Source organism: Ordospora colligata (genome assembly GCF_000803265.1).
Source record: "Ordospora colligata OC4 chromosome Unknown contig_01, whole genome shotgun sequence".
NCBI classification, from domain to species: Eukaryota; Fungi; Microsporidia; family Ordosporidae; genus Ordospora; species Ordospora colligata.
In genome coordinates this window covers 138167-163826 of record NW_014575407.1, presented here as the reverse complement: position 1 = coordinate 163826, position 25660 = coordinate 138167, and the positions used below count along the sequence as shown (strand labels likewise).

At 39.4% G+C, this 25660-nt stretch overlaps 20 protein-coding genes across 20 annotated transcripts; 13 read left to right on the top strand and 7 right to left on the bottom strand.

Annotated features, from left to right (window-relative positions):
• Positions 1 to 28: 28 nt before the first annotated feature.
• M896_011440 (uncharacterized protein) lies at positions 29 to 316 on the top strand (the record flags this gene model as incomplete). Its single annotated transcript, XM_014709046.1, has 1 exon — positions 29 to 316. One exon carries the CDS (start codon positions 29 to 31, stop codon positions 314 to 316), a length of 288 nt encoding a protein of 95 aa, XP_014564532.1.
• A 27-nt stretch (positions 317 to 343) lies between these two features.
• M896_011430 (putative proteasome regulatory complex protein) lies at positions 344 to 1510 on the bottom strand (the record flags this gene model as incomplete). Its single annotated transcript, XM_014709045.1, has 1 exon — positions 344 to 1510. One exon carries the CDS (start codon positions 1508 to 1510, stop codon positions 344 to 346), a length of 1167 nt encoding a protein of 388 aa, XP_014564531.1.
• A 173-nt stretch (positions 1511 to 1683) lies between these two features.
• M896_011420 (uncharacterized protein) lies at positions 1684 to 2190 on the bottom strand (the record flags this gene model as incomplete). Its single annotated transcript, XM_014709044.1, has 1 exon — positions 1684 to 2190. The coding sequence occupies one exon, from the start codon at positions 2188 to 2190 to the stop codon at positions 1684 to 1686; it is 507 nt and encodes a 168-aa protein (XP_014564530.1).
• A 62-nt stretch (positions 2191 to 2252) lies between these two features.
• M896_011410 (uncharacterized protein) lies at positions 2253 to 5420 on the top strand (the record flags this gene model as incomplete). The annotated part of the gene is made up of 1 exon (XM_014709043.1): positions 2253 to 5420. The coding sequence occupies one exon, from the start codon at positions 2253 to 2255 to the stop codon at positions 5418 to 5420; it is 3168 nt and encodes a 1055-aa protein (XP_014564529.1).
• A 254-nt stretch (positions 5421 to 5674) lies between these two features.
• On the top strand, positions 5675 to 6688 carry M896_011400 (tyrosinyl-tRNA synthetase; the record flags this gene model as incomplete). Its single annotated transcript, XM_014709042.1, has 1 exon — positions 5675 to 6688. One exon carries the CDS (start codon positions 5675 to 5677, stop codon positions 6686 to 6688), a length of 1014 nt encoding a protein of 337 aa, XP_014564528.1.
• Positions 6689 to 6727: 39 nt separating this feature from the next.
• M896_011390 (subunit of pre-mRNA cleavage GTPase) lies at positions 6728 to 7849 on the top strand (the record flags this gene model as incomplete). Its single annotated transcript, XM_014709041.1, has 1 exon — positions 6728 to 7849. The coding sequence occupies one exon, from the start codon at positions 6728 to 6730 to the stop codon at positions 7847 to 7849; it is 1122 nt and encodes a 373-aa protein (XP_014564527.1).
• A 131-nt stretch (positions 7850 to 7980) lies between these two features.
• Positions 7981 to 9501, top strand: M896_011380 (putative Cdc48 ATPase; the record flags this gene model as incomplete). The annotated part of the gene is made up of 1 exon (XM_014709040.1): positions 7981 to 9501. The coding sequence occupies one exon, from the start codon at positions 7981 to 7983 to the stop codon at positions 9499 to 9501; it is 1521 nt and encodes a 506-aa protein (XP_014564526.1).
• Positions 9502 to 9554: 53 nt separating this feature from the next.
• On the bottom strand, positions 9555 to 12398 carry M896_011370 (uncharacterized protein; the record flags this gene model as incomplete). Its single annotated transcript, XM_014709039.1, has 1 exon — positions 9555 to 12398. One exon carries the CDS (start codon positions 12396 to 12398, stop codon positions 9555 to 9557), a length of 2844 nt encoding a protein of 947 aa, XP_014564525.1.
• Positions 12399 to 12479: 81 nt separating this feature from the next.
• Positions 12480 to 12947, top strand: M896_011360 (uncharacterized protein; the record flags this gene model as incomplete). The annotated part of the gene is made up of 1 exon (XM_014709038.1): positions 12480 to 12947. One exon carries the CDS (start codon positions 12480 to 12482, stop codon positions 12945 to 12947), a length of 468 nt encoding a protein of 155 aa, XP_014564524.1.
• A 63-nt stretch (positions 12948 to 13010) lies between these two features.
• Positions 13011 to 13832, top strand: M896_011350 (putative serine/threonine protein kinase; the record flags this gene model as incomplete). Its single annotated transcript, XM_014709037.1, has 1 exon — positions 13011 to 13832. One exon carries the CDS (start codon positions 13011 to 13013, stop codon positions 13830 to 13832), a length of 822 nt encoding a protein of 273 aa, XP_014564523.1.
• Positions 13833 to 14070: 238 nt separating this feature from the next.
• M896_011340 (uncharacterized protein) lies at positions 14071 to 14361 on the bottom strand (the record flags this gene model as incomplete). Its single annotated transcript, XM_014709036.1, has 1 exon — positions 14071 to 14361. The coding sequence occupies one exon, from the start codon at positions 14359 to 14361 to the stop codon at positions 14071 to 14073; it is 291 nt and encodes a 96-aa protein (XP_014564522.1).
• A 534-nt stretch (positions 14362 to 14895) lies between these two features.
• M896_011330 (chitin synthase) lies at positions 14896 to 17343 on the top strand (the record flags this gene model as incomplete). The annotated part of the gene is made up of 1 exon (XM_014709035.1): positions 14896 to 17343. The coding sequence occupies one exon, from the start codon at positions 14896 to 14898 to the stop codon at positions 17341 to 17343; it is 2448 nt and encodes an 815-aa protein (XP_014564521.1).
• Positions 17344 to 17554: 211 nt separating this feature from the next.
• On the bottom strand, positions 17555 to 17827 carry M896_011320 (uncharacterized protein; the record flags this gene model as incomplete). Its single annotated transcript, XM_014709034.1, has 1 exon — positions 17555 to 17827. The coding sequence occupies one exon, from the start codon at positions 17825 to 17827 to the stop codon at positions 17555 to 17557; it is 273 nt and encodes a 90-aa protein (XP_014564520.1).
• Positions 17828 to 17919: 92 nt separating this feature from the next.
• M896_011310 (septin) lies at positions 17920 to 19008 on the top strand (the record flags this gene model as incomplete). Its single annotated transcript, XM_014709033.1, has 1 exon — positions 17920 to 19008. The coding sequence occupies one exon, from the start codon at positions 17920 to 17922 to the stop codon at positions 19006 to 19008; it is 1089 nt and encodes a 362-aa protein (XP_014564519.1).
• A 44-nt stretch (positions 19009 to 19052) lies between these two features.
• On the bottom strand, positions 19053 to 19631 carry M896_011300 (putative RNA-binding protein; the record flags this gene model as incomplete). Its single annotated transcript, XM_014709032.1, has 1 exon — positions 19053 to 19631. The coding sequence occupies one exon, from the start codon at positions 19629 to 19631 to the stop codon at positions 19053 to 19055; it is 579 nt and encodes a 192-aa protein (XP_014564518.1).
• A 141-nt stretch (positions 19632 to 19772) lies between these two features.
• On the top strand, positions 19773 to 20357 carry M896_011290 (uncharacterized protein; the record flags this gene model as incomplete). Its single annotated transcript, XM_014709031.1, has 1 exon — positions 19773 to 20357. The coding sequence occupies one exon, from the start codon at positions 19773 to 19775 to the stop codon at positions 20355 to 20357; it is 585 nt and encodes a 194-aa protein (XP_014564517.1).
• A 75-nt stretch (positions 20358 to 20432) lies between these two features.
• Positions 20433 to 21566, top strand: M896_011280 (uncharacterized protein; the record flags this gene model as incomplete). The annotated part of the gene is made up of 1 exon (XM_014709030.1): positions 20433 to 21566. One exon carries the CDS (start codon positions 20433 to 20435, stop codon positions 21564 to 21566), a length of 1134 nt encoding a protein of 377 aa, XP_014564516.1.
• An 83-nt stretch (positions 21567 to 21649) lies between these two features.
• Positions 21650 to 22063, bottom strand: M896_011270 (subunit of transcription initiation factor TFIID; the record flags this gene model as incomplete). The annotated part of the gene is made up of 1 exon (XM_014709029.1): positions 21650 to 22063. The coding sequence occupies one exon, from the start codon at positions 22061 to 22063 to the stop codon at positions 21650 to 21652; it is 414 nt and encodes a 137-aa protein (XP_014564515.1).
• A 34-nt stretch (positions 22064 to 22097) lies between these two features.
• M896_011260 (uncharacterized protein) lies at positions 22098 to 22961 on the top strand (the record flags this gene model as incomplete). Its single annotated transcript, XM_014709028.1, has 1 exon — positions 22098 to 22961. The coding sequence occupies one exon, from the start codon at positions 22098 to 22100 to the stop codon at positions 22959 to 22961; it is 864 nt and encodes a 287-aa protein (XP_014564514.1).
• Positions 22962 to 22984: 23 nt separating this feature from the next.
• M896_011250 (Rho-associated coiled-coil domain-containing protein) lies at positions 22985 to 25615 on the top strand (the record flags this gene model as incomplete). Its single annotated transcript, XM_014709027.1, has 1 exon — positions 22985 to 25615. The coding sequence occupies one exon, from the start codon at positions 22985 to 22987 to the stop codon at positions 25613 to 25615; it is 2631 nt and encodes an 876-aa protein (XP_014564513.1).
• Between the last annotated feature and the right edge of the window lie 45 nt (positions 25616 to 25660).

Sequence of the window (25660 nt, the reverse complement as noted above, 5' to 3'; positions counted from 1 at the left end):
AAGTAAATTGGTAGAGAGGTTGAAGCCCATGAATAATGGAATTAATGAGTGTATTGGAAGGATGAAGATCAGCAGTAATGTAAGATCGAAACAAAAGCACATTGATGAAGCACTGAAGATAGTTAATAGAAATAGAAAGTATAGGAATGATCCGTTGTATGGGATGTTTATCAAGAGAGTAGTTACTGGTCTGTGTGAAGGAATAAATAACTCTGATATTTTCGAAGTAATCAGAGTAATGCAGAAGACGATCAAGCCCAAGTCTAGAATGTCAGGAAAATATTCCTGTATTGAAGAGCTAGACTGCTCGTGGTAAACACAAAAAATAATAAAATAATTCACACTAATCTTCTTTAATCGATGCCTGTAACCGTTCCTTGTGTATAAGATGATTACATCTGATCAGTTTGTCCAGTACGTTTCCCACATTATCACTCCATTTTCTGGTTCCAAAGTCAACCATTCCAGTTTTCTGGTCGATCTTGGCATTTACAAAATTATTGTTCACCATAAACGATATTCTGTTTATAACGTCATCTTCAGGCGTCTGCATTATCATTGCCATGTCCTGGATGCTGATTGATGAGTGGAATTTTGCAATCACTCTGAAGTTGTGTTCATCAATGCAGGAGACGATTTCATTCAAATATTTAGACGTGTTGGTGGCTTCGCAAAACACGTCTCTAATCTCATTTATGACAGATTTGTCTATCACCATATCAGCTAAAAACATCCCAACCATCTTTCTTGATGCTTCACTGTTGTTTTTATCTTCAGCAAGCTTTGTTAGCATTTCCTTTTTCTTAGATACAAAATCTTCCAGTCCACTATCACATGTCGTAAGAATACTGAAAAACGAGCTTAACACAACATACTTGCATACGTTAACTCCAAGCTCACTAAGAGCATAATAGATACACGATGCATCAAAATACTTTCGTTGTCCTAGATGCAGGAGCACACTCAACTCATAGAACTTTACTTTCTCTCCAACTGTTTCTACATTTGTATCAAAATACTTCTTTCTAATCTTCTTCATCGTGATGTCTGCTCTTATCCAGTCCATGTTTAGTATACACAGCCTTAACTGCTCAAGCTGATAGTTGATCACCACAAACTCCTTTAACATAGTAAATGTTTCTACTGGCACATTTATCACCACATCAAATGCATTTTCTACATCATTACCTGCTTCGTATCTTCTCTTGAGATCCTCAGTGATGTATATTCTCTCCTCTTCCATGAATATCTTTCCCTCAATAACATCTTTCAAGATTAAGCTGAAAAACCTGATAAATCCCTCTTCATTCTTTTTCTTGTTGAACAACTCTCCGATCATCCATTTCATTGCCATCTTATTCTGTCCTCGCTTCATGCTCAACATCCTTACAACACTTGCCAATTCTTCATCTGTTGTGCACAACTCCATCATCTTTTCAAATATCTTCTGCAGTCCTTCGTAGTCATTTGCTATTCTACACTTCCTTTCATCCTCGAGTAATGCTTCCATCTCAGGGGTTTGTATAAACAAAACATCATAGCAGACTCCAACCTGATTCACATATAAAGTATGCAAATTATACAATCACATTTATCATCTCAATATCTGCATAATTTCTATATTCTACATTTCCATACATATGCTTTTGATTCACCTTCCATAATCCATTAGGCATCATATCTTTAATCTTTAATCTTTACTTTCTCAGTCTTTTGTGGTGCACAATATACTTTCAGTATCAACGTAAGAACAACACCAAAGATATTAAATGCCACAAACTGAACCGTAAAGTCAGGAATCACAATCCAATCCGTCATTACATCAGCCCACACAACCTGCCCATCAACTATTCCAAATGACCTAATCACAGCACCTTCTTCAATGTGTGGCGAACACTCCCATACTCTGCAGAGCTCCTTCTCACATGTAACATCAATTGTATACCTTCGGTCCATATTAAAGATTACTACCAATGTCTTCTTTTCTTCACATCCTCTTTCAAACACTCCATGAACAGGCATTCCTATCAGTTGTGGAATAACACCTTGTGGATACATTACTGCAAGGAGATGCGGAGATGGATGTGTTGTGGTGTATCTTACTGTACTCATTGAGTAGTTTGTTGAAATGACATCTCTGGAAAAGCACCATGCATATGAAATAAGTACAAATATCACAGCGCAGTTCATCAGGGCATATGCCGAATGTTTCTGTAGTCGTTCAATTAAAAAGTAGCTGGCAGAGACCCCGGATGAATCCATTTTGCGAAGACTCTTCCTTCGATCCAAGGCTGTATGAGGTAATATGCAAGATTAGAAAGAAGGGTGGGAAAACAAAGCTTGAAGGACTAAAGGAATTAGAAGGCTTTTTGGAAACACTTGATGTGAATGGAGACATAGACATGGTGGTTGAAGTAATTGAAGAATGCATTGTGTCTGAGGATGTGCAGATCAGAACCCAATCAATAGATATTCTTTACAAGCTTCTCTGTATAGTGCCTGACAGAAAGCAGCTTGCAAAGGTTGTTTCTGTGTGGCTGTATGGGTTTGTGGAGAATCCAAACTATGCAGTGTCAAGAAGGATTTTCTGTGAGTTTGTAAATATTGAGGAGCTTGAGGATGAGTTTGTGAAGCAATTGGATTTCAAGGAGAATGTAACGCTTTCATTACTCTGTCTGTTGTTATTGATAAAGAGAGGAAAGAAGGATTACAGAGGTGTTTTTGAAGAGAATGTGAAACACCTGAGGCTAAGCTCTAATAAGGAGCTCGAGGAGGTGTACAGGATATGTAGTGTACTTGGTGCAGTTGATGCTTTGTATGAGAGAGTTGTATGCATTAAAGGACATGCATTGATGAATATCAAATGGAGGATATTGCTGGATGTGTTTAAGAGTGTACCTGAATGCCTTGTTGATGATGCAAGGCATCTTGATCATGAGATACTTACCAGGGCACTGTCTGGCAGAGAATGGTGTGATGATGTGATGGTAAAGAGTGTAGACTCCCTGAGAGTAGTTAAGGGTAGGATTAAAGACATTAATGGATATCTAAGCAGATATCTGAGAGGAGGGATGATTGATGGACTGTGTGTGTTTGAATTTACTGATGATATTGGATTTATTGACGAATCTGTTGAGTTTAAAGTTGCAAACCGAGTGATTGGAAATGTGATCAGGATGCATTTTGAGAATCAAGACATGATGGCCTGGTTCTATGAAGTACAGGATGAAACACATGTTATTTGTGAGGATGTAAGTGAATGTAAAGAACACAATAATCATGTTCACATGGTGAATGATAGATTGAAGATGGCAAGAATGATAGCAAAGAGCATGAAAGGGCTCGATGGATGGAAACGGATAGTACGAGCAGATACAATAAGAATGAAGCTTGAACCATGTGAGTTTAGCAATGAAGATGTGGAGAAGGTATTTGAGCAATCTGTGAATGTGTTTCCGAAGCACTATATGCTTGAGAGTGAATTTGGATGTGATGTTTTTCCACTTGTTATGAAGTATGCAGATGAAGTTAGTGAGTTGATGATCAAGCGTGCAGTGAATAAGAATAATATGCATCTTTTTATTAAAAGGTGCAAGGACCTTGGGTTGATACGGCAGCTGATGGATGGAATGAGCGATAGAGATATTCTGGATATGTACCTGATGAGTGAGGTTCCCATGGAGCTTGATATTGACTTTTATTACAGGATTGGAGGTAGAATGGGAATACCGAGGATGGTTGAATATGATGAGGTTGTGAAAAGGTATCTTAATGGTGGATTTATAATGAATGCGATTGATGCAGGAGTGATAGACAGGAGATTGTTGTATGATGCGGTTGTAAGGTGCATATCGCAGATTGAACTACCGATGAGCACTGCATATACTAATGAATTTTATGACATTGATGAATGTTTTTACAAGGATGTAAGAATAAGGGAAGAGAATGGGATGATTAGGAAGCTTAGAAAGGTTTATGTGGATATTTACGAAAACACATTGGAGATGTTTTTGCTTCTTGTTATTGATTCTATGAGTGGGGATGAGCCTGATGAGCTTGATGAGATGTTGAGAAGCAAGAGAACGAGTGGCAGAGAAGAATTGATAGCAGAGCTGCAGAATGATGCTTCGTGGGTTGAAAGAATCCGTGAAATCGATGTGGGAGCGAATATGCATTTCGTGGAGAAGGTGTTTTTTGAGCTGGGAATGAACAGTAGAAGATGTGTAGAGCGGCCTGTTAATGAGCTCTTGATGAATGGAGGAATGCGTGGAGTTGACTATGTGCTTAGGAAGTGTAGGTTTCCGTTGCAAATTGTTCCATTTTTAGACTTTTCGTATCTCAGTAATGAAGGATTAAGGAATGTGGTTGCATCGTTGGTGATGAACAAGAATGGATCGCATGTAGATCTTACGGGTGAATGGGGAGGAGTTGAAAAGCACAGGGTACCTGATGAGGTTTTGGAATTGCTGATTAAACCAGGATTCCAAGGAACTATCAGGATTCGAAGTGCGTTGATAATTGAAATGATTGAGAAGGATGTGGTTATGAAGATGAAGCCTTATGAAAAGAAGAGACGTGCTATATACAATGAGCTGTTGAAGGGTGTTTATGAGGAAGTGAGTGAGTCTATTATAAACATGTACAGTATTTCAAGGGTTGAAACTGAATCTGTGGATGATGAAGTATATGAGGTTTTGAAAGGGTGTCTGCTTGGGTCGAAAATCCTGTTCTGGGATTTACTGTTGAATTCACTAATCGGTGTCCGAAGCATCAATATTAATGTATTTTTTGAGAAGATGGTGCGTGAGAAGGAAGAGTGGCGGGAGTTTGTGAACAAGGCTGATGTAGGCCAACGGTCGTTGTTTGCATTTGTGTTTCCGAATCTTTTTGCAGAGATTCCAAGGATGGATGTTGCTTTGGATGATCTGATCCTGAAAGAGGCGAGCAGGAATATTGCAGGAGTCACTGTTAGGATGCATAAGCTGAGCAATGGATTTAATGTGAAGATAATGTATACGGCAGGGGACATGTGCTTTAGTGCATTGATAGTGATTCCGGTTGATTATCCGCATGGAAAGGCTGTTTTTTCATCTGAGATGGACCGAAAGAGCTTGTTGAACCTGAAGATCAATGAGCTGATGCGGAGATGTTCGAAGTTTATGGAGCTTGTGTGTTTGTGGAAGATCAATATTGATGAGAAGGTATCTGGACATGAAGAGTGCCCGATATGTTATTTTGTGATTGACATGCATGACTCGTCGTTTCCTAATAGCCAGTGCTCTGGATGCAAGAGTAAGTTCCATTCAAGATGCATTACGAAGTGGATTGCGAATGGAGTGCGAAGCAGCTGCCCGATGTGTAGGAAACCCATGGAGAATGTAGAAAGCAAGACGGCAGCGTTTACTGCGAGGATATGGTGAGCATGGATGGAACATGGATGATGGTAAATAATGAAGCATTGGATGATAATACATGAGAGGTTGTTTGTATAAGCTTGTTATTAAAGTGGTTTTGTTACTGAATGATCTCTGAATGGACGACTTGTGATGTAATTACGCATGATCAATTGATATGTAATAGATGTGATGCATGGATAGTTAATGCGTAATATAGTTATGCAATATTTTTTGAAGTACAAAAACGTTCTTGAGAAGCCCAGTTATAAACCTTATTGATGGATGTGCAGAAGCGAGTTGATTTGATGACTAGGAATCTACAAGAAGTGATTGGTAAAGATGAGCTTGTGAGCATTGCAGAGAAGAGAGATCTGAGTGTGTATTGGGGAACTGCAATTACAGGGAAACCTCATATTGCGTATCTTGTGCCTTTGCTGAAGATAAAGGACTTTGTAGATGCAGGATGCAGAGTGAAGATTTTGTTTGCAGATATCCATGGGTTTTTGGACAATCTCAAGGCACCGATTGAGAAGATAAAGCACAGATGTGTGTATTATGAAAAGCTTATCAAAGAATGTTTGACGATGTTGAGAGTTGATCTGGCGAAGATTGAGTTTGTGAAAGGCAGTGAGTATCAAAGATCACCGGAATATGTGATGGATCTATACCGGATTATGGCAATAACCAACGAGCATGATGCAAAGAAAGCAGGAGCGCAAGTTGTTAAGCAGGTGGAGAATCCAATGATAAGTTCACTTGTGTATCCGGCAATGCAGGCACTTGATGAAGAGCACCTGCATGTAGATGTGCAGTTTGGAGGAGTTGATCAGCGCAAGATATTTACGTATGCTAGGAAGTATCTGCCAATGCTAGGATATGCGAAAAGGATTCATCTGATGAGCCCAATGATTCCGGGACTGAATTCTGAGAAGATGAGCAGCTCTGAGGAAATTTCTAAGATTGATTTGATGGATTCGAATGAAAGCATAATGAAGAAGATGAAGAAATGCTTCTGTGAGGAGGGGAATAAGGAGAATGGTCTATTGAAGATTTTCATGCATATTATTTTCCCTGTATTTTGTATACATGACAAGGAGGTATGGATGGAGATAAGAGGAGTAGGACGTGTTGTTTTTGGAACATATTCAGATTTTGAGGACGCATTTGTAAAACGAGAGGTTCATCCGATGGATTTGAAGGAAGGAGCAGCAAGGATGATCGATGAAGTTATTGGACCTATCAGGAGTGAAATGATGAGTGAGATGGACGTTCTGAAGAAAGCGTATGATTAAATTGATGGATTTATTGTGATAAGTGAGCTTTACCCTAGGATGGAGGTATGTCTTGAACGAAACCAAGAGTTTCGAATTGAGGTGGGAGAAGTACAGAGATTGAAGATAATGGTACTGAGTGGGCTTGCAGAGGTGAAGGGACAAGAGCTGCTAAACGAGAGGTGGTATACATTCAACAACACAAGGACGTTTGTGTTTACTTTTTCTGGATGCAAGCTGAAAATTGATGGAGTGTGTGATTTGCAGTATGTCTCTGATGTGACTAATGTTCCATCGATATTCAATATAGCACGCTTTTTTGCAAGCAGAGGGTTTGATTATGGAAAGATGCGCACATTCATGGTGGTTGGGAATGGCAGAAGCACGTTCTGTTTTACTCTGATTAATTTTTTTATACGGCTTGGCAAGAAGGTGCTGTTTACTGAGGTTGACCCAGCGAAGGGAAATGTGTTTCCTGGGGCGCTTAGCACGATGCATGTTGACACGCTGATCGATTGTGTAGAAGGCCTGAAGCTTAATAATCCACTGTCGTTTTACTATGGATCGACTGAGATTGCCAACATGGATCTATATGATGTTCAGACTATGCGGTTGCAAGAGGCAATACAAGGGAAGGGTGTGAATGATTTCCATCTAATACTCTGTCCAGAAGGCACTTCGATGTTTTATGATGCATTAATAAAGAGATTTGAGGTTGATAGAGTTGTTGTAGTGGGAGACGAGAGGATGTACCATTCGATGAAGGTGATTGCAGAGAAGATTATGATACGTAGGAGCGGATATGTTGAGGAGAAGGATGTTGGAAGAAGCATATCAAGGTATTTCAAGGGAGTCAGTGGGGAATACACGCCTTTTTCGTTCAATGTGAAGTATAAGTGGAAGGTTGTGAGGATTGGGGAGATGTATGTTGCGCCGATGAGTGCATTACCACTTGGAACGTCAAGGAAGGTTGGATGCGTGGAAGCATGTGAAGTTGAGGTTGTTGAAAGTTCAGTGTTAGGCATATCTGAGGCGAAAAGTATTGATGAAGTGGCAAGATCGCCTGTTGTAGGGTATGTTGTGGTGATTGATCGCAATACATTTAAGATTCTTTGCACTCAGCCTAAGCTTCCGAAGTATATGTTTTTTGTACAAGGAGATATGCGGCATGTTGAGTATTGACTTGATAGTTGAGAAGTGCTGTATTAGGTTGAATGTAGTCTGTGGTTGATGGTGTAATGAAGGAGATTTGAATTAGTAATAAATTTGTTTCTGTCAGATATATGTTAAGTATATTTCGGTGAATTGCCCTTATGCATAATAGAGGAGTTTTAAAAGATGCAGGAGCGATTTTACGTGACAAATACATTACTTCACATTTGAATGACAGTCTGAAGATTGACAAGGAGTATCCAGCGCTCGAGAAGATGGGAGGGATGGGATATGTGCTACCGAAGGTAGTGGAGCTTGTGTATAATCCGTTATTTCGCAGGGATCTGTATGAAGGGCTTGGGATTGTGCCTCCAAACACTTTGTTGTTGCACGGAGTGTCTGGGGTTGGAAAGACGTTTCTTGTGAACTGTATAAGCCAAGAGTATAAGGTGCCGATAGTCAAGGTGTGTATTGACTCTGACAAGGAACTGAGGGAGTCATTTAGAAAGGCTTCGTTACTTGATGCGTCTATTATATTTGTAGAGAACATTGAATGCCTTGGAGACGATGATAAGAAGGTGATAGTGCAATTATCTGAGTATATTGAGAATCACAAGGGAAAGTCTGTGGTGATTGCGACTGCAAAGAACCCAGCGTTTATACATGAAAGCTTGAATAAGTTTGATAACACGTTGCTTGTTAGGATTCCGAGTCGTGCACAACGTGGAGAGATGTTGGCCAGAATTACTGAGAAGATGCGGTGTGAGCAGATTGACTGGTTTGAGCTTGCTGAGATGATGCCAGGATTTGTCGCAAGAGACATAAAGAAATTGATTAAGATTGCAGCAGCTAAGGCGGTGTTTGAAGACAGCAAGGTTGTAAGAATGAGTGACTTTGTGGCTGCGCTGAAAGAGATGACAAGGAAAGGAACTGAAATAACATTTGACAGCATTGGATCGCTTGAGGAAGTTAAAGACGAGCTTAACATGAGCATAATATTTCCTTCAAGATATCCAGAGAAGTTTCGTAAGCTTGGGATTACAAGACCTTCAGGGATTTTGTTATATGGGCCGCCAGGGTGTGGAAAGACATTACTTGTCAGGGCGGTGTCCAACATGAGCCATTGCAATTTTCTGAGTATCAAGGGGCCTGAGCTTATAAGCAAATATGTTGGAGACTCTGAGAAGGAGATAAGAAAGCTGTTTGATAGAGCAAAGCAGCTGCAGCCGTGTGTGCTGTTTTTTGATGAAATTGACTCGCTTTGTGGAAAGCGAAGCGGAAATGAATTCACAAGTAGAATTGTTAACCAGATTCTTACTCTTTTGGATGGACTTGATGATAGAGGAGATGTGTATGTGATTGGAGCAACAAATAGGATAGAAAGCATAGACAAGGCAATCCTGCGTCCTGGCAGATTTGACAAGATTCTAAAGGTTCCTTTACCATGCAGAGAGGGATGCATCGATATTTTCAACAAATGCATTCAGGGAATATCTATTGAAATGTTTGATGTCAATGAGCTTGACTTGGAAGGACTTAGCGGAGCAGAAATAGCTGGGGTAATAAGAGAAGCAGCAACACTATGCCTGAAACAGAACTTTCATTCAGATGTACTACAAATAACAAAAGAAAACATAATGGAAGCGTTGTATATTATACGGAACACAAGATCGTTTGTATAGAATATATCACAAATGGCTTTATTCTCACTTATTAATCAAAATAAATACATCTATCAATACATTTTACTAATCTTATCAAGAATTCCAAAAAATGTGTTTTTGTCAAATCCTTTATCATCAGCAATTTTTTCTATCTCTGAAATGCTTAGAGTATTAATCAGATCAATATCAACTATCTTTTCTGTTTTTTTCTGCTTTGGACATATTGAAAGAGTATTTGCATGCTGCTCTAGCTCAAGTAGGCTTCTCATTTCATCTTCGTTTACTGTAGATATTCCTCCAATCTTTCCATTCTCTGTCAAAAAATATATCATATTTGACTGTTGTAATGATAAAGATCCACAAGCCATGCTTGTTATACGCTCTGTATCAAAAGAAAGCACTACTTCATATCCACTTCCATACAGTATTATCTTTCCATTAGATGTTGTGACAAGAAGCCCTTCAGGTACAAACATCATAGTATCCACCTGAATCTTGTCTGCATTGATAAACTCTCGTGCCAATGAATTGCATTCCTTAATAAATACAAATACCTCAAATGATCTGTTCATGCATGAACATGCAATTCTACCTGCATTGCTCGCTATTTTATACGGCACAAATCCAATGTCCATCTCGCATAGTTCAACAAGAGACTTTGCCTGCCACTTGTATACACACAACATACGTGCTCTATGAGTCACTACATATTCTCCATCAATACACAGTCCATAAACCACTCCTCTTCGAACAGCTTCGTATGATACCTTAATTCTTTCATTTTTAATCAGAAGCATGCGTATCTTAGACATCTCTTCATCCTTGGACATATTGCTTGCAACTATGAAATACTTCGTAGATAAGGATTTTCCTTCCATTAATATCTCACTCTCAAGCTTAAAAACATTCCTTTTGTTTGCATTCACTTGTACATACGAATTAATAACTGCATCCCTTCCAATGCTCAGGTCAAACTCTACATATCCACATACTTCCTGCTCATCATGATTTGTAATAAATCTGCGCATTATCTTAGTTTTTAATTGCTCTTCAATCCAGCAATGTCTTGTAGATACCAAAAGCTTTGGATCAAATACAAGTTTGCATTTGTATATTCCACATCCTCTTGAAACATACAACTGATCTGCAAATACTCCATATGATACTCCTTCCTGTGAGCATCTGTACAAACAAAATCTATTCAAATCCACAAGTACAGTCATGAATCCTATTCCCACCAGGTATCCAGGCACATAAATAAGAGTATCAACCACAAATCCAAATGAAAACAAACACTCAATGGCAATCTTGCTAACATAATCATTTTCATCATCTCCATAACGCATTCTATAACACATACCAGATATTCCCACAAAAAACACGTCTTCATCTACATCACATGCTGCTTTTAGCATTTCATGTCTTCTTACTTCTAAAACCTTCAAACTATTCTTGTCCATAATTACAAGTTCATCATTATATGTTGACACAAACAGATATTTGTTAATATACAATAAACTCACTTCGTATTTACACTCTGTACATATAACTCTCCTCATTGTTTCAAGACATATCCTCACAATACATCTTTCATCAGTATATATAACACACTCTTGTTCATTATATGCCGTCAATACAATCCCTTTCTCTTCAATCTCTGTAATACCCGTATTACTCACCTTAAATATATTATTTCTTGTATTGAAGTAGCATTGCATTCCATTATAAATATTCAAAATTTCATCAAACTTTCTTTCTTCTTGTATATGCTCTCCATACATCCTTCCCTCGTTCAGATAAGATACAATCAGCCATCCTTCATATATTCCAAACCTTCTTACAGCACTTGCAAACTCATACTTCGGCTCCACACAGATATCAACACCATACATCATAAATTCAATGCTATTCGCAGCGATATATCCGAATCTTCCTTCAAAAAGCTCCAATCCTTGTTGTACTCCTTTGTTTTCAAACACTTTCAGTATCTTGAGACGTTTTCCTATCTTCAGGTAATACGATGCCCCAGCACTTGATGCTGCATAATAGCATCCATTACCAACTGGAACAATCGAGTTAAACCATGTGCCGACATTCCCAAGAACCTCGGTTTTCAGGGTTAATACATTCGGTGCATGCATGGTAGTATTTTGTAAATCCTGCACACTTCTCAACGAGACACGTATGACTTCTCCATCATTCATAGACATCAGTACTCCTCTCTCAGTCTCTAAACCACATTTAATATTTTGATTTGCAAATTCACTTTCAGCCACAAAGCGCCCTTCTTCATAGTAATGAACCTTTCCATTCGCAAATAATAGCATTCCATCACCAATGATCTCTACGTGTTTGATTCCTTTCTTTAGTATCACTCGTTCATTTAGTATCATCCTCTGCCCGTTCTGACTAGATATATATCTCGCCAAAAATACGTCTCCTGAAATATCCTCAATCACAAACTCAGCACAATTCCTAATGCTAAGGCATTCAAGAATCTTATAATAGCTAAAGTCATTTAAATCATTTGCAAATACTAATCCTTGATTATTCATTCGCGCAATAGCCACATATCCTTCGTCTGCAACAAAAATAAACATCTGTGAACATTCAATCCATCTTGTCCATTTTGCCTTGATTGGCATCTGGCCCATATGCACACGCACTCTGTTGCATACTATGGCATACATTCCTTGTGAATACACTAGCAAAATCCCATCAGCGCCTGAGATAGTAACAGGAATTGCAAGCAACACCCATCCGTTAGGATATATTGTATCAATAAGCTTTAAATCCAAACTGCATATATCCACAGCAGATCCTTTGTTTATAAAAATGCATTCCATATCCCTATATATCGCTTTTGTTGCTGAAACAACCGCACTTGAGCTCTTTAGTGTCCTTATTGCATACATTTGCAGAAATCCTGGGCTCACCGTTCGAATTAGAATACAATGCAAGTATTTATTCAAAAAATATAAATAAACAAACGGATGATGCATAAAGCATGCGAATTCACAGAAACAAATGAAACAGTGACAATCATGATTAGCAAAGAAGATGTATCTGGAATGACGATCAGTCCATACATCGATGGTTCAAGAAGATTGGTGTTGTGTGATGACCTTGCAATCAATCTGTTGGGAGACGTCAGTCCAGAGGTAACGTTGTGCACATCAGGGCCAAGGATAGAAGTGCACCTGAGAAAAGTGCAATACAAGATGTGGATAGAATGCACAGGGAATACAACTGGGGATGTAAGTAAGACAGAAATAGAGAATTGGGAGTCAGAGGAAGAATCTGAGCAGACAGAGTCATTGCTTGACTTGCTGAGTAAGATATACAAACGGTCTGGTGATGATGTTCGTAGGGCAATGGAGAAGTCGTTCTATGAATCTGAGGGCACAGTCTTGAGCACTGATTGGGATCAGGTCAAGCAAAAAAAGGTTGCGCGTGAGGAATAAAGTTTTTGGCTTGCAAATCTGCTACTGTTGTGGCAATTACAGAAATGTTCATCCCTGAAACGGATGGTAAGGCACTTTGATGCAATCGGATTGATATCTCAGGGAAAGAATACAGTGTTAATGAAAGCATTTGATGGAAAGAGTCGCAGAAATATTGTACTGAAAAGATATTTAGATCAAGTGAATGGAGGAGCTCATGAGTATTATAGAGAACGAAGCACATTTGAAGCATTGCCACCTCATCAAAACATCATAGGATATAATGGATGCAGAGAGGATGTAGACGGATGTTATTTAGTTCTGGAATATTTTAAAAGCAAGACAATGCAGAAGGTCGTATCTGGCATGGATTTATGCAATTGTTTAGCATGTATGTGTTTGAAGGTTCAATGGCTTGTACAAGTGCTCGATGCATTGAAGCACATGCATAACAATCATGTATATCATTGCGACATAAAACCTGAAAACATACTGATCGCAGGAAGTAAAGTTAAGGTGATTGACTTCGGGTGTTCGATAATTAGTGCACAAGGTGTTGTAAAAGGTAGTAATGTTGTGTTACTTGGAACACCTGGGTTTGGAACGGTGGAAGTTGGGGATCTTACATACAATGGAGACGTGGAGCTAGCTCATATGGATATCTGGGCGTTTGGATGTGTTCTGTACTATGTATGTACGGGCAGTGTTCCATTTGTTGCTGAGAGCATGATTGACACACTCAGAAATGTCAGAAACATTGATGTGGATCTTGAAGTGGTGCCTACGTGTGTATCTAAGATTCTTAAACGCATCTTCACAAAGAAAATTGTTAACAGATATACTATTGAAGAACTGGAGACTGATATTAGAAAGATAGTTGGCCATGATAGACAGCATTTGGCATAATGCACCAATAGTTCGGTTGCGATCAAGCATCTAAGGCAGAGTGTAGCACATGTACAGTGCCTGAATTGATTGATACAGCAGTATGCCAGAAAGCACCTATAATAAGAGTTTAATTAGCTTAGCTGAGGGATCTATATTATGAATGTTATGGGCATGATGATGCATTAGTAGCATGCTAATCATGATGTGCAGCTATCCAATTAATCTATAATGTTTAGAGATATGCTGGCTGTGGGGTTCAGCATCCGGATCTATTTTGTGCAGGGCTGTCTTGATTACAGATGCCTTTGAGCTTGTCTGCCAGTGTGTTTTCTTCGCATTCGAGATTATGAAAGTCGAGCCTGTTGATTGCCATTCTGAGCATGCCAAGACGGGATTCTCTTATTTGCTTTTCCTTGGGCTTGATGAGATTTCTGTAACCGTTTATGGTCTGCAGGATTGATTGTGTGGAAATAAGAGCATCTTCAAGCCCAAGGTCGCTTTTTATGTCTGCTTCGAGCTTCTCGATTTCTTGAATGAGCTCTTTCATAGCGGGGATGAAAGTAGTAGCTTGATATTTAAATGTTAATTATATCTCGAATAGTAGTATGTTGACATCCCGTTTATGTCATGTTTAATAATTTCAATCATGTGGCTTGAAGGATGACATGATTGCTGAAAGGCATGGATGTCTGATACAGTAGAAGGGAGGTGTTTCTGCGCATTATCTGAGTGTATGTGTGATTTTAAATATGTTATTGTACAAATCGGTTAATTTTGATTAGAAATGAAAAGTGCGATAGTTCATAATTAGAAGATAAGAGAAATCCAAGGATTACAATGAGCAAGAGGGTTTGTGGAAGAATAAAGAATGCAGGATATCAGGAGTATCGATATGAATTGAAATAAAAGTGTATTTGTGCATTTAGATAGCTTGTGACACAGTATTATTGATATGTTATATACCAGGTAGCTGATTGAATGTAGATAAGAATAGATCGGTCAATGCATTTATTGAATCAGATAGGGCATAGCCATGCATTAATTAAATTGGTATATATTAGCCTGAGTTGTGTCCAAACAAATGCTATCACAAGGGGAAATGTTAAAGAGTCGATCAAGAACCAGGCTTCAAAAGGAGCCCCAGAACGATGCAGAGAATAAAGGTACATGGTACAAGATCACGCTGATATTGACGTGCCTGATCCCTAACTTCATGCTCAGGTGTTTTGGAATGACAACACTAGAGATACAGCATGCATGGAGAGAAAAGGTTGCGCTGTGTATATGTATATTCTTTTCTTGGGTTGTACTTACTTTCATGACATATGGAATGAACACGATAGTCTGCAGAGGAAACAACAAATACATTGCTTCCAGCATGCGCCCTGATGCATTTAGTGGACGAGTTGTGATAGCAAATGGCGGGATATACTATACGGATGGAAACCATGAGTTTGGAGAAAACCAGACACACATGTTTAACAAAAGCAGTGTATCATGTAAGCTTGCATTCGGACGACAGCTGATGAGTGGATCAATGGACATGGACGATTTGGAGAGAATAGATGATATTTATTGGGATTGGGCAGACATAACAAGGAAGAAGATGATCGTTGTGAACAGCAAAGTATATGATCCTTCGTACTGCACAGAGCCGATGTTTGAGGAGTTCAACGAGAAGTATGCAGGAGCGGAAGGAAAACCTGATTTTGAAGCGGATGAGTGGAAATGCTATCAAGACATGTTTTATGCAGGAAAGGTGGCTACAAAGACACCTGGGTGCCTTCTTGCAGATACGATGTTCTGGATATCTACGATATCGATCTTTGGGCTGATCATTACGAAGTTTTCTCTAGGGCTATTTTACTCATGGTACATGAAGAAGCGAGCAAAGCCAAGTGCAAAGGTAACGCCTTGTGTGTTATTGGTTACATGCTACAGCGAAGGACGGGAAGGAATTAAGAAGACACTGGACAGCCTTTGTAAGCAAGATTATGGATACGACAATAAATTGATTATTGTTGTTTGTGATGGAGAAATAACAGGATCTGGAAATGAGATGAGCACACCGGAGATTGTACTGAGCCTTTGTGAAGTGAATAGAAATGCCGAGCCAAAAAGCTATGTGTCCTTGACACACGGATCTAAGAGATACAACAGAGCAAAGGTGTATGAAGGATATTATCATGTAAAGGAAGAAGCAGAAGAGGAAGGATCGCCTTGGTCATGTTGTGGCAGACAAGATATTTACAGAGAATGCAAGGAATACAAGACCAGGATTCTTGTGATTAATAAGTGTGGAAATCCAGACGAGGTGTTTAAGGCAGGAAATAGAGGAAAGAGAGATAGCCAGGTGATTCTTATGTCTTTTTTCTCAAAGCTTATATATAGGGACAGGATGACTGAGTTAGAGTTTGAAATATACAGGAAGATTAAGATACTAATGCCACACATTGAACCTGAGGACTTTGAATGTATTCTTATGGTGGACGCAGATACTATTGTTAAACCTGATGCATTATCTGTGATGGTGAATGTTTTTGAGACGGACCCCAAGGTGATTGGAGTGTGTGGCGAGACTATGATTCTGAACAAGCTTGAGAGCTGGGTTACGATGATTCAGGTATTTGAGTATTACGTAAGCCATCATCTAAGTAAGACGTTTGAGTCGGTATTTGGAGGAGTAACATGCCTTCCAGGATGTTTCTGCATGTACAGGATCAAGATTGTGACTAATGCACATGGAGAATTGCTTTCTGGGCCTTTGAAGACACATGTAGCGGTGTCTAAGATCAGTAATCCGAAGCAACTCTTTGGAGCATCTGTTGAGAAGAATCTTTGTCTTCCGATTCTTGCACATCCGTTTATTATAAATGCGTACTCTGTGTTTGAGGCAAAGACGCTGCATCAGAAGAATCTATTACATCTTGGAGAGGACAGGTATTTGACGACGCTGCTTCTGAAGAACTTCTACAAGCGTAAGCTTGTGTTTATACCTGCAGCGAAGTGCGAGACGTATGTTCCTGGAGAGTTCAGTGTTCTTCTAAGTCAGAGGAGAAGATGGATCAACTCCACAGTGCATAATCTATTTGAGCTTGTGCGTGTGAACAACTTATGTGGTGTTTTTTGCTGTTCGATGCAGTTTGTTGTTGTAATGGAGCTGTTCGGGACGTTGGTGTTACCGGCTGCAATAGTCTTTACGTTTGTAATGATAGCGGTGTCGATTCTGATTGAACCTGCATGGGTTCCTCTGATTATGCTTGGCGGTATTTTTGGATTACCTGCTGTTCTTATCTTGATGACAACGATGGAGTTACAGTATGTGTTCTGGTGCATAGTGTATGTATTGTCGATTCCTATATGGAACCTTGTGCTACCGACTTATGCTTTCTGGCACTTTGATAACTTTACGTGGGGAAACACAAGGAAGGTAGATGGAGATGGAGAGGAGGATGAAGATGGGGAATTTGATCACTCGAAGGTCAAGGTTCGTGAACTAGAAGAATTTCTAAGCGAAGAATGTAAATGATTAGAGCAGTATAATAAATGATTTGTAATCAAGATGTTTAATGTTGGTTTGCAGTTTATGGAGTACCTGTGAATGTTCTATTATATCCACTTTATATTTTGTCCATATATTAGAATCTGATTAATTTGCATAATCAATAGATGCATGAATGATGATGAATTAGTTTAGTCAGATAATCAATAGATTCATGAATGATGATGAACTTCATTCATCACATAATGCTAGATGGAAGTCGAATGTAGACAATCACAACAACAACAAGTGAAAACACAATCAATCCGATTGCAAGTATTGGTCGGGTCATTTTAAATATATCGTTAAGTAATCGTGAGTTCTTGACTAAGTGTGTCCTTCCAATTCCAATCTTCCGTTGGATCTCAACAAGCTTTTCGTTCTGCAATGTTATTTCGTCAAGTATCATTGTTAGCTCACCTTCCGCAAACTTTGCACTCTCCACTACATCGCCAAGCGTTTGGTCTGACATTTCTTTGCACAACAAACAAAGGCAAAGTTACTTGACGTTTCGAATTAGATTGTTTACACAGCCACTATAAAGTCATGAGATTGTTTGTTTCCATGGGCCCAAAGGGAATAGGCGTCTCAAACCTTCCGAATGTGAAGTATAGGAACTTTTGCAAGGCCGGGATTGACTTCAATATCATGACTGCTGGATCTTGTGGACTAGGAAAGACATCGTTCATCAATCAAATGCTCGGTGCATCTATTCTACCCTCAGATCCATTTGTTGATTCATCGAGCGCAATATGCACTAGCGATGCCCTGCCTGCATACCAGGCTCCAGAGAATGGCAAATGCTTACACAAAAACTCAATTCTTAACATCCAGGTTTCTAAATTCTTTGTGATGGAGAACGGATTCCAAACACGTGTCACCGTCACTGAAGTTGATGGCATTGGTGATAGTGTGAATAATCACGGCTGCTGGGAACCAGTTGCTGATTTGTTGCAAGAAAACTTCAAAGACTTCATGTATCAGGAAAGAAGGAGCGTCAGATCACTCATTAAAGACAAGCGCATTCATCTGTGTCTGTACTTTCTAGAGCCAAATCCAACACATGTAAGAATGGCAGACATATGCACAATGAAGGAGATATCAAAGATGTGCAATTTAGTACCTGTAATTGCAAAAAGTGATCTTCTAAATGATGCGGAGAGAGCAGAATGCCATGCAATAATATCGGGCATTCTTTCTTCAGAAGGTATCGATACATTTTGCCTGGATTCTAAGCATGATGACAATCAGAAATCACAGTGTCCGTATTTTGTAATATCTGGCAATATGGGCTTTGAAGACGGGCACAACCACAAGAGAGAGTATCCATGGGGAATTATGGATCTTGATAAAACTGCATGGAATGACTTTTATTTCCTTGTGAATTCACTGATATCAAAAAACTTGATTAATCTTGTTAGGGCAACTGAAGCGTTCTATGACGATTACAGAGCCCGAGAGATTGGCAAGGCAGTGACTAGTGAATCTGAGGCTCTCGAACAGGATGATATCAAGCTTACAAAAGAAATCCAGAAGAAGATCAAAGAAGACGAAAGGATAATCATGGAGCTAAGATCAAGGTTGATGGAAAAGAAGAGTACATATGAAGCAAAACTCCTCCAGATGCACATCAATCGAATCGATAAAAAATAAACTTGCTTGCTAGATCTTTTATTATTCGTTTGTATTTATTTCATCTACCTTGGTCTTGACTGTCTTTTATTCTGGTTGTTTGTAAACTTTTTGTTATTATTTCTGTTATTACTGCTTGCATTGCCATTGCTTCTGTTATTATTGTTATTGTTTCGGTTATTATTACTTCTGAAGTCTTTCTTATTACTATTCCATCCGCCATCAGGCTTTCTCTCACCGCTTCCTTTACTTGTATTGGCTTCTCTGCTTCTTTCCATTCCATTTCTTTTTGACTTGGCTTTCATGGTATCTCTTTCCTCCTTCTTCTTCTCAACCTCACTTCGTGCTGCAAATCTTTGCTTTGCAATGAACTTGTCAGCATATGCAAGAAGAACCTGCCCTGTTCTGTTTGTTTGTTCAGCCACACTCAATGTAACAGTTACATGCACGTCATCCATCCTTCCAAGAACTTCGTCTACCTTTCCAATCACCTTGGATGATCCGTCCAACACACTTGAATTCGGGTAAGGAATATCTTTTGCGATCAGCTTTAATACAAGTTGTTCTTGGCACACATATAGCACTTTTCCAAGTTCTGTAGTCTCGGTTGATACTTGTCTTTTGCCCTTTGGATCCCTCGCCATATCAAGGGACTGATTTTTCAATCATATACATATAGTGTTTTCTACATTGCATAATGTTTAAGGATATTGTAAATTGACAGTATCTGCTTATTCACATAAACTGTACATCTTACTTAACTATACATCATGCATGCCCTTCACATGGAAGACTCTATGCTTAGCTTTATCCTTGGATCCATATTCATGCTCGGTGTTTCTTGCTCAGCACATCACATAATGCATGTTTTGTCATCAATTTCGTTACTAGCCTTTGTATATTACACAGCAAGTTGTCGAAATTTAGGAGTTCATATAAAGATCCTTGGAGTAAAAGATATCGTTGCATTGATTAGTGGCATTATGATTGAAAGCATTCTTCTTGCAAAGCCTACAAGATGCATGGGAGGACTTGCACTCAAGAGAGCTGCAGCATGTGGGTTATCTTTATCAATTACGATGTTCTGCATAAGCATTAGATATATGAGTAAGTCTATAGAAAAAGGAAGATTCATTCCAAAGGGCATCTATGCATATGCCAGGCATCCATTATATATGTCACTGATGGTTTTCTGGGCATCTTGCTGTGTGTACACATCATGCCTTGTTTCATTTGCGCTTTTTGTATGGTTTATAAACTTCAAGATATTCACAAGAATAAGAGAAGAAGAGTCAGAAAATGAAAAAATATACATTGATTATGCAAGATATCGGAAGTCCACCTGGTCTGGGATTCCAATGTATAGATGATTGATTAAACACTTGATCTCTGCTTTTCTGAAACACCGATGATTTAAGAGGAATTTGTAAAAACACACATACGCAATGCGTTCATTTTTTATGCTGCTTGCAGCTCAAATCTTATACAATATGCAAGCAATGAATTGTAGAAAAGAAGCCGAGGATACCCATCTAAACCACGACTTTGATGGAGTTGAATCTCTGGTCCCAAATAACCTCAATCGAGAGATCCTGTACGAAGGCTTTATTTCAATAGAATCTGTGGTCTTTATTTCAGAGATGAACCAATTTGACCTGGGAATGCTCGAAATGTTTATCAAAAAGACAGTTCTGGCTGTTAAAAGCATCCTGGTTGAAAATCCTGATGCATTCTATTTATTTTCAGATAATTCAGGCATTGCTAATGAATCAAGAAACGTAGGCATTGATGAAAAACTTGCAGAAGCACTTAATGAGCGAAACAAATACTTTGAAAAAGACAAGTCCATGATAGCAAAAAATCTGTGGCTTGATAAGTACAATGCACTCAAGACACGAATTGCAGGCAAAGACCTGAATATACACTATGAGGATCAGAACAAGGAATATCTCAAGATGATGGAGAGATTGACAAATGCAAAATACCAGGATGACGGTGTATCGAGAGCCATAAGGCGTGAGATGTTTGAATTTTACAAGGAAAAGGTGCCGATGTCTGTATCTAGAGTTCTTGACTCTAGGATTAGCTTGAGCATTGGCGGGCCTATATTTGCACCTGGTATTCTTATCAGCTTGCTGAGGCAACTTGACGTGCCCAACAAATCGGAAATGACGAACGAGATTGTTGCAAAGCTTCTTGCACCAACCGAGGAGTTAATAACAAGAATGCAGAAAAAGTCATTTCCAGAAAGAAAGGCATTAGTTCTGGACTTCCTTCAGAGCTGCTTGATGCGTAAAGAAAGTATATTCAGGGACAAGATCGACAAGGCATTTGAAGAACGGACGAAAATACTTGAACTCTACTTGAAGAATGATAAATCGCCTCAGGATAAGCTTAAGGCATTTGATAAGCTTCAAGAAAAAGAGATATGTTCATTGCAGTTTGTGTTCAAAAACATTGAAGAAGAAGACTTAGTGTTAAGACTTGATAAGCTGGTCATAGAGGCATACACAGGTATACTAGAGTCTGGCCAGGCATATGCAAAAGATACGCTCTATGAGCTTTTCAAAGAAGTTTAGTTATGCATTAATGGCATGATCATGATGCATGTCTAGTTTTTGAATATCACAGTATAAATATTATGGTTTATGTAGTGTTGCTTTCAATATATGCGTCGCTTCTTATCGCTGTCCTTATCAAGAACCTCATAGTCAAGACTCAGCAGTGCAGATGATAAAGGAGGAACCTTGATCAGTGTCTCACCATCAGGAACCGATAGTGGCTTTGAGTTGGTCATTGATGATATTTCTGCAAGATACTGTCTTGGAGGTGGTGGGGCGAAGTACTTCCCAACCTTTGTCTGCAATGCCAGTTTCACATCGCTTGAGTTGATCTGTGTTCTGTTTGCATGTTTTGAGAAGAGCAGTGCGTCTCCAAGGACTTCAGTAGAGTACTTGTATGCGAACTCAAGTAGCTGTATGATTACCTTTGGTTCGCATTCTTCTATTCCGAGCGATCTGAGAATCACCGAGATGACTTTTGCATCTCTTGGCGCCAAGTTTTCACCAGATGACATGTGGGGCAAAGCAGTAGCAAATTTGGTTGAGCGTATGAAGCAAGCAGATGTTAACACACCCATAGCTACAGTAGAAATGGGATCTGGAATGCTGTCAAGAATAATTGGATATGTGCGTGACATTGGATTGAATACGAAGGATTCAAAGAGAGACTTTACTACAGAGCATCAAAAGCTTGAGTGCAATGTATACTTTGTTACCAAAGACATGAAGAGAATTGGAGCATATTTATTGAAGCCTACTGGAGACCATCCTCCAAGGTTTGTAATTGCATTGCATGGAAGAGGATGTTCAAGAGAGTGCTATCGCTCTGAGTCCAAGATTGGGTTTCTGTGCAGCATGGGATATTATGTACTGATTCCAGACTATCGAGGATTTGCAGACTCTGAGGGTATGTTTGAGATTGAAAAGGTGAACCTTGACATTATGGCATGCTTTGAGTATTTGATGAGCAATTTTGGAGCGAACGAGATAGATGTGGTTGCGCATTCGCTTGGGACAGGGATACTTGCAGAGTATTGTAGGTATGTAAGGAGCAGTAAAATTGGAGAATGTTACATGCCTCGCCGGGTGGTAATGATATCGCCGTTTACTTCTATAATGGATGTTGTGTCTGAGTCGTTTGTATGGAGACTGCTATGTGTGTTGATGCCGTGGGCAAGAAAGATTGTGAGTAGAGAGATTGGATATGATGTGATGGGAAACATCAAGCATATGGATAAAAAAGGAATATTTTTGTATCATGGGGCAAGGGACGATGTTATTTCTTGCAAGCATGCATATATACTATCGAAGGTGCATGGCCTGAAGCTTAGGCTGAGTGATCATGATCATGTGTCAATTCTTGACGATGATAATCTTTGGCAGGGCGTTTATGCGGATTTTGTGCATGAATGATGCAGTCGCGTAAATAAACACTGATGAGAATAATTGATTTTGGAGACTTTTGTGTAAAAACATTGGAAAATGTGATCCTTATGGAGAAGATAAACATTATTGGCGACTGCATGGAGGCGATCCATCACGAGGCAGTGAAGAGAGGAGCGGTGGTGCCTCTAGATAGATTACAGGAGATGGTTGGTGTGAAGACAAAGCCTTGTGAGTATGAAATTGTGAAGAATATTGCAAAAGGCGGGTATGGCGAGGTTTTTCTTGTGAGAAGAGAGAAGGTGTATGCAATGAAAAGGGTTGCCAAGGAGCTTGTGCTAAAGCAGCCTCATACTGCATTGTTTATGGCGGAGAGGGAGGTGATGGTTGGCAGTATTGGAAGTGAATGGCTTGTAAGCGCCCACCTAACGATGCAAGATGACGAGTATTTGTATTACTTGATGGACTTTGTGCCTGGGGGAGACTTTATGGGTTTGCTGTCGAAGGAGGATGTGCTTGAGGAGAGCTGGGTGAAGTTCTACGCAGCAGAGATAGTGCAGGCCCTGGATGAGTTGCACAAACTTGGATGGATCCACAGGGATTTGAAGCCAGACAATATATTGATAGGTGCGGATGGTCATGTGAAACTAGCAGATTTTGGAAGTTGTATTAGGATGGTTAATGGCAAGGCAAGATCTGCAATTACAGTTGGAACACCTGACTATGTCTCACCTGATGTGCTGTGCTCTGTGAATGAGGAATGTGAGTATGGAGAGGATGTGGACTTTTGGACGCTTGGAGTGATTATCTATGAGATGGTGTATGGGACTACGCCATTCTATTCAGAAACACTGATGGAAACATATAAAAGAATAACAAAGGTTGAGTTTGTATTTCCATTTAAGATATCTGCAGATCTGACTGATCTGATTACAAGGTTGATAACCACTAGAGAGCAAAGGTTTAGGATAGAAGATATAAAGAAACATCCGTTTTTCAATGGAATTGATTGGGAAAGAGTCAAAGAGCTGGTACCGCCATTTATTCCTGAGATAAAGGACGATCTTGATACGTCGCATTTTGTAGATACGCATTTTGATGCAGAGAAAGGAGGAGGCGATGGAAACGGAAATTATGTGCCTTTTGTGGGATTTACATTTGATCCGTTGTTTGTGCAAAGATTTAAGGATATTTTGAGGAATGAAATTACTGCTGATGAGGAGAAGAAGTATACTGATAAGTTGAAGAGCAAGGATGCAGAGTATGAGCAGAGTTTACAGATGCTGTCAATGGAAATATGTGAAAGTGGTAAAAAATTGAGTGGGTGTAATGATGAGTTGTGTGAGGTTGAGAAAAAGCTGATGAATGCAAAGACATTGTTAAAGGAAGCAGAGGATGAAACATTGAAGCATCAAGACGAGCTGAAAATAGTGCTTATGCAATTGCTTACAGAGAGGGAAGAGCTAGATGAGATGAGGGTCGAGTTAGAACGATGCAAGAAGAACCTGAAGAGCATCAATGAAGATATATGTGATGGCAGAATGATTTCTGAAGAACTCCTGCTTGCAGAGAGTAAGTCTGGGGTGAGTAAGCAAGAGATGGATGAAATTCGAAGGAGTTGGCATGCAGTGAAGAACGAGAGTAATGAAATAGAAAGCCTGGTTGCAGATGTGGAATCTATAATTAGCAAGTTATGGATGAAGAGCAAATGGATGAGATCTGAGGTTGAGATGTATAAGGAGAAGTATGGCAGTGCAGTTGAGACAACGATTAGATTAGAGACAGAAAACAAAATAATGGCTGAGAAGCTAAAGGCCGAAGGCCTTGATGGATTGCGAAGACAGCTCCGTGCCAGGATAGCAGATGTGAAGGAATATGAGCAGAAACTGAACCAAGAGATTCTTTTCAGAAAGAGCATTGAAGAAGAGTTAAATTTTCTGAAGAAGGAGAAGTGCAGAGAGCGAATAAAAAATGTTAAGCAACAATTTTCATGTAGTATTGTTGGAGGAGATGGATGCACAGTTGTGATAAGGATTGAGGATGATAAATTCTGGATTGGAGACGAGTCTCAATACAGCTGCAATGTGTATGTTGGAGAGCTAAGACCGAATGAGCTTCATCATCTTGCACAGAAGAAGGTGTCTTTGACATTGAGAATTGTGTTTATGAATGAAGAGGTAAAGAGTGTCAGCTCATCTGGAAGACGAAGTCTTCGGTCATTGGAAGAGGACCTGAATACTGAAATAGCGATTAAAGATGGAATAGAAAAGATCAAGGTGCTTCTGCAAGGAAAGACACTTGATGAAGCAAACATGCAGCTTGAAGGATCAAATAGAAAGATCGCACAGCTAATGACAGAGATAGAAAGAAGTAGACGGAGTACAATAGTGGAGGCAATTCCAGATGATCCAGTTAAGATTTACGAATTCAACAACCATCTGTTCACAAATAAAACAGTACCTCAAGGGACCTTGTGTGACTTCTGTAATGAAGTGCTTTATGGTGTTGTAAACCAAGGGTTTGAATGTAGAGACTGCAAAATGACTGTTCATAAATCCTGCTATGTCCTTGGTGATGTTTCATGTGAGTTGTATTCTGCCCTGAAGACCGGTAAGACATACTATGTTACCATGAGAACACTTGAAGAGAAGGAAAAACTGCTAAAAGCATGCTCTGGATACTGATGAGTACTGGGATGTATATTTTGAAGCATTGGAATGTGATAATGC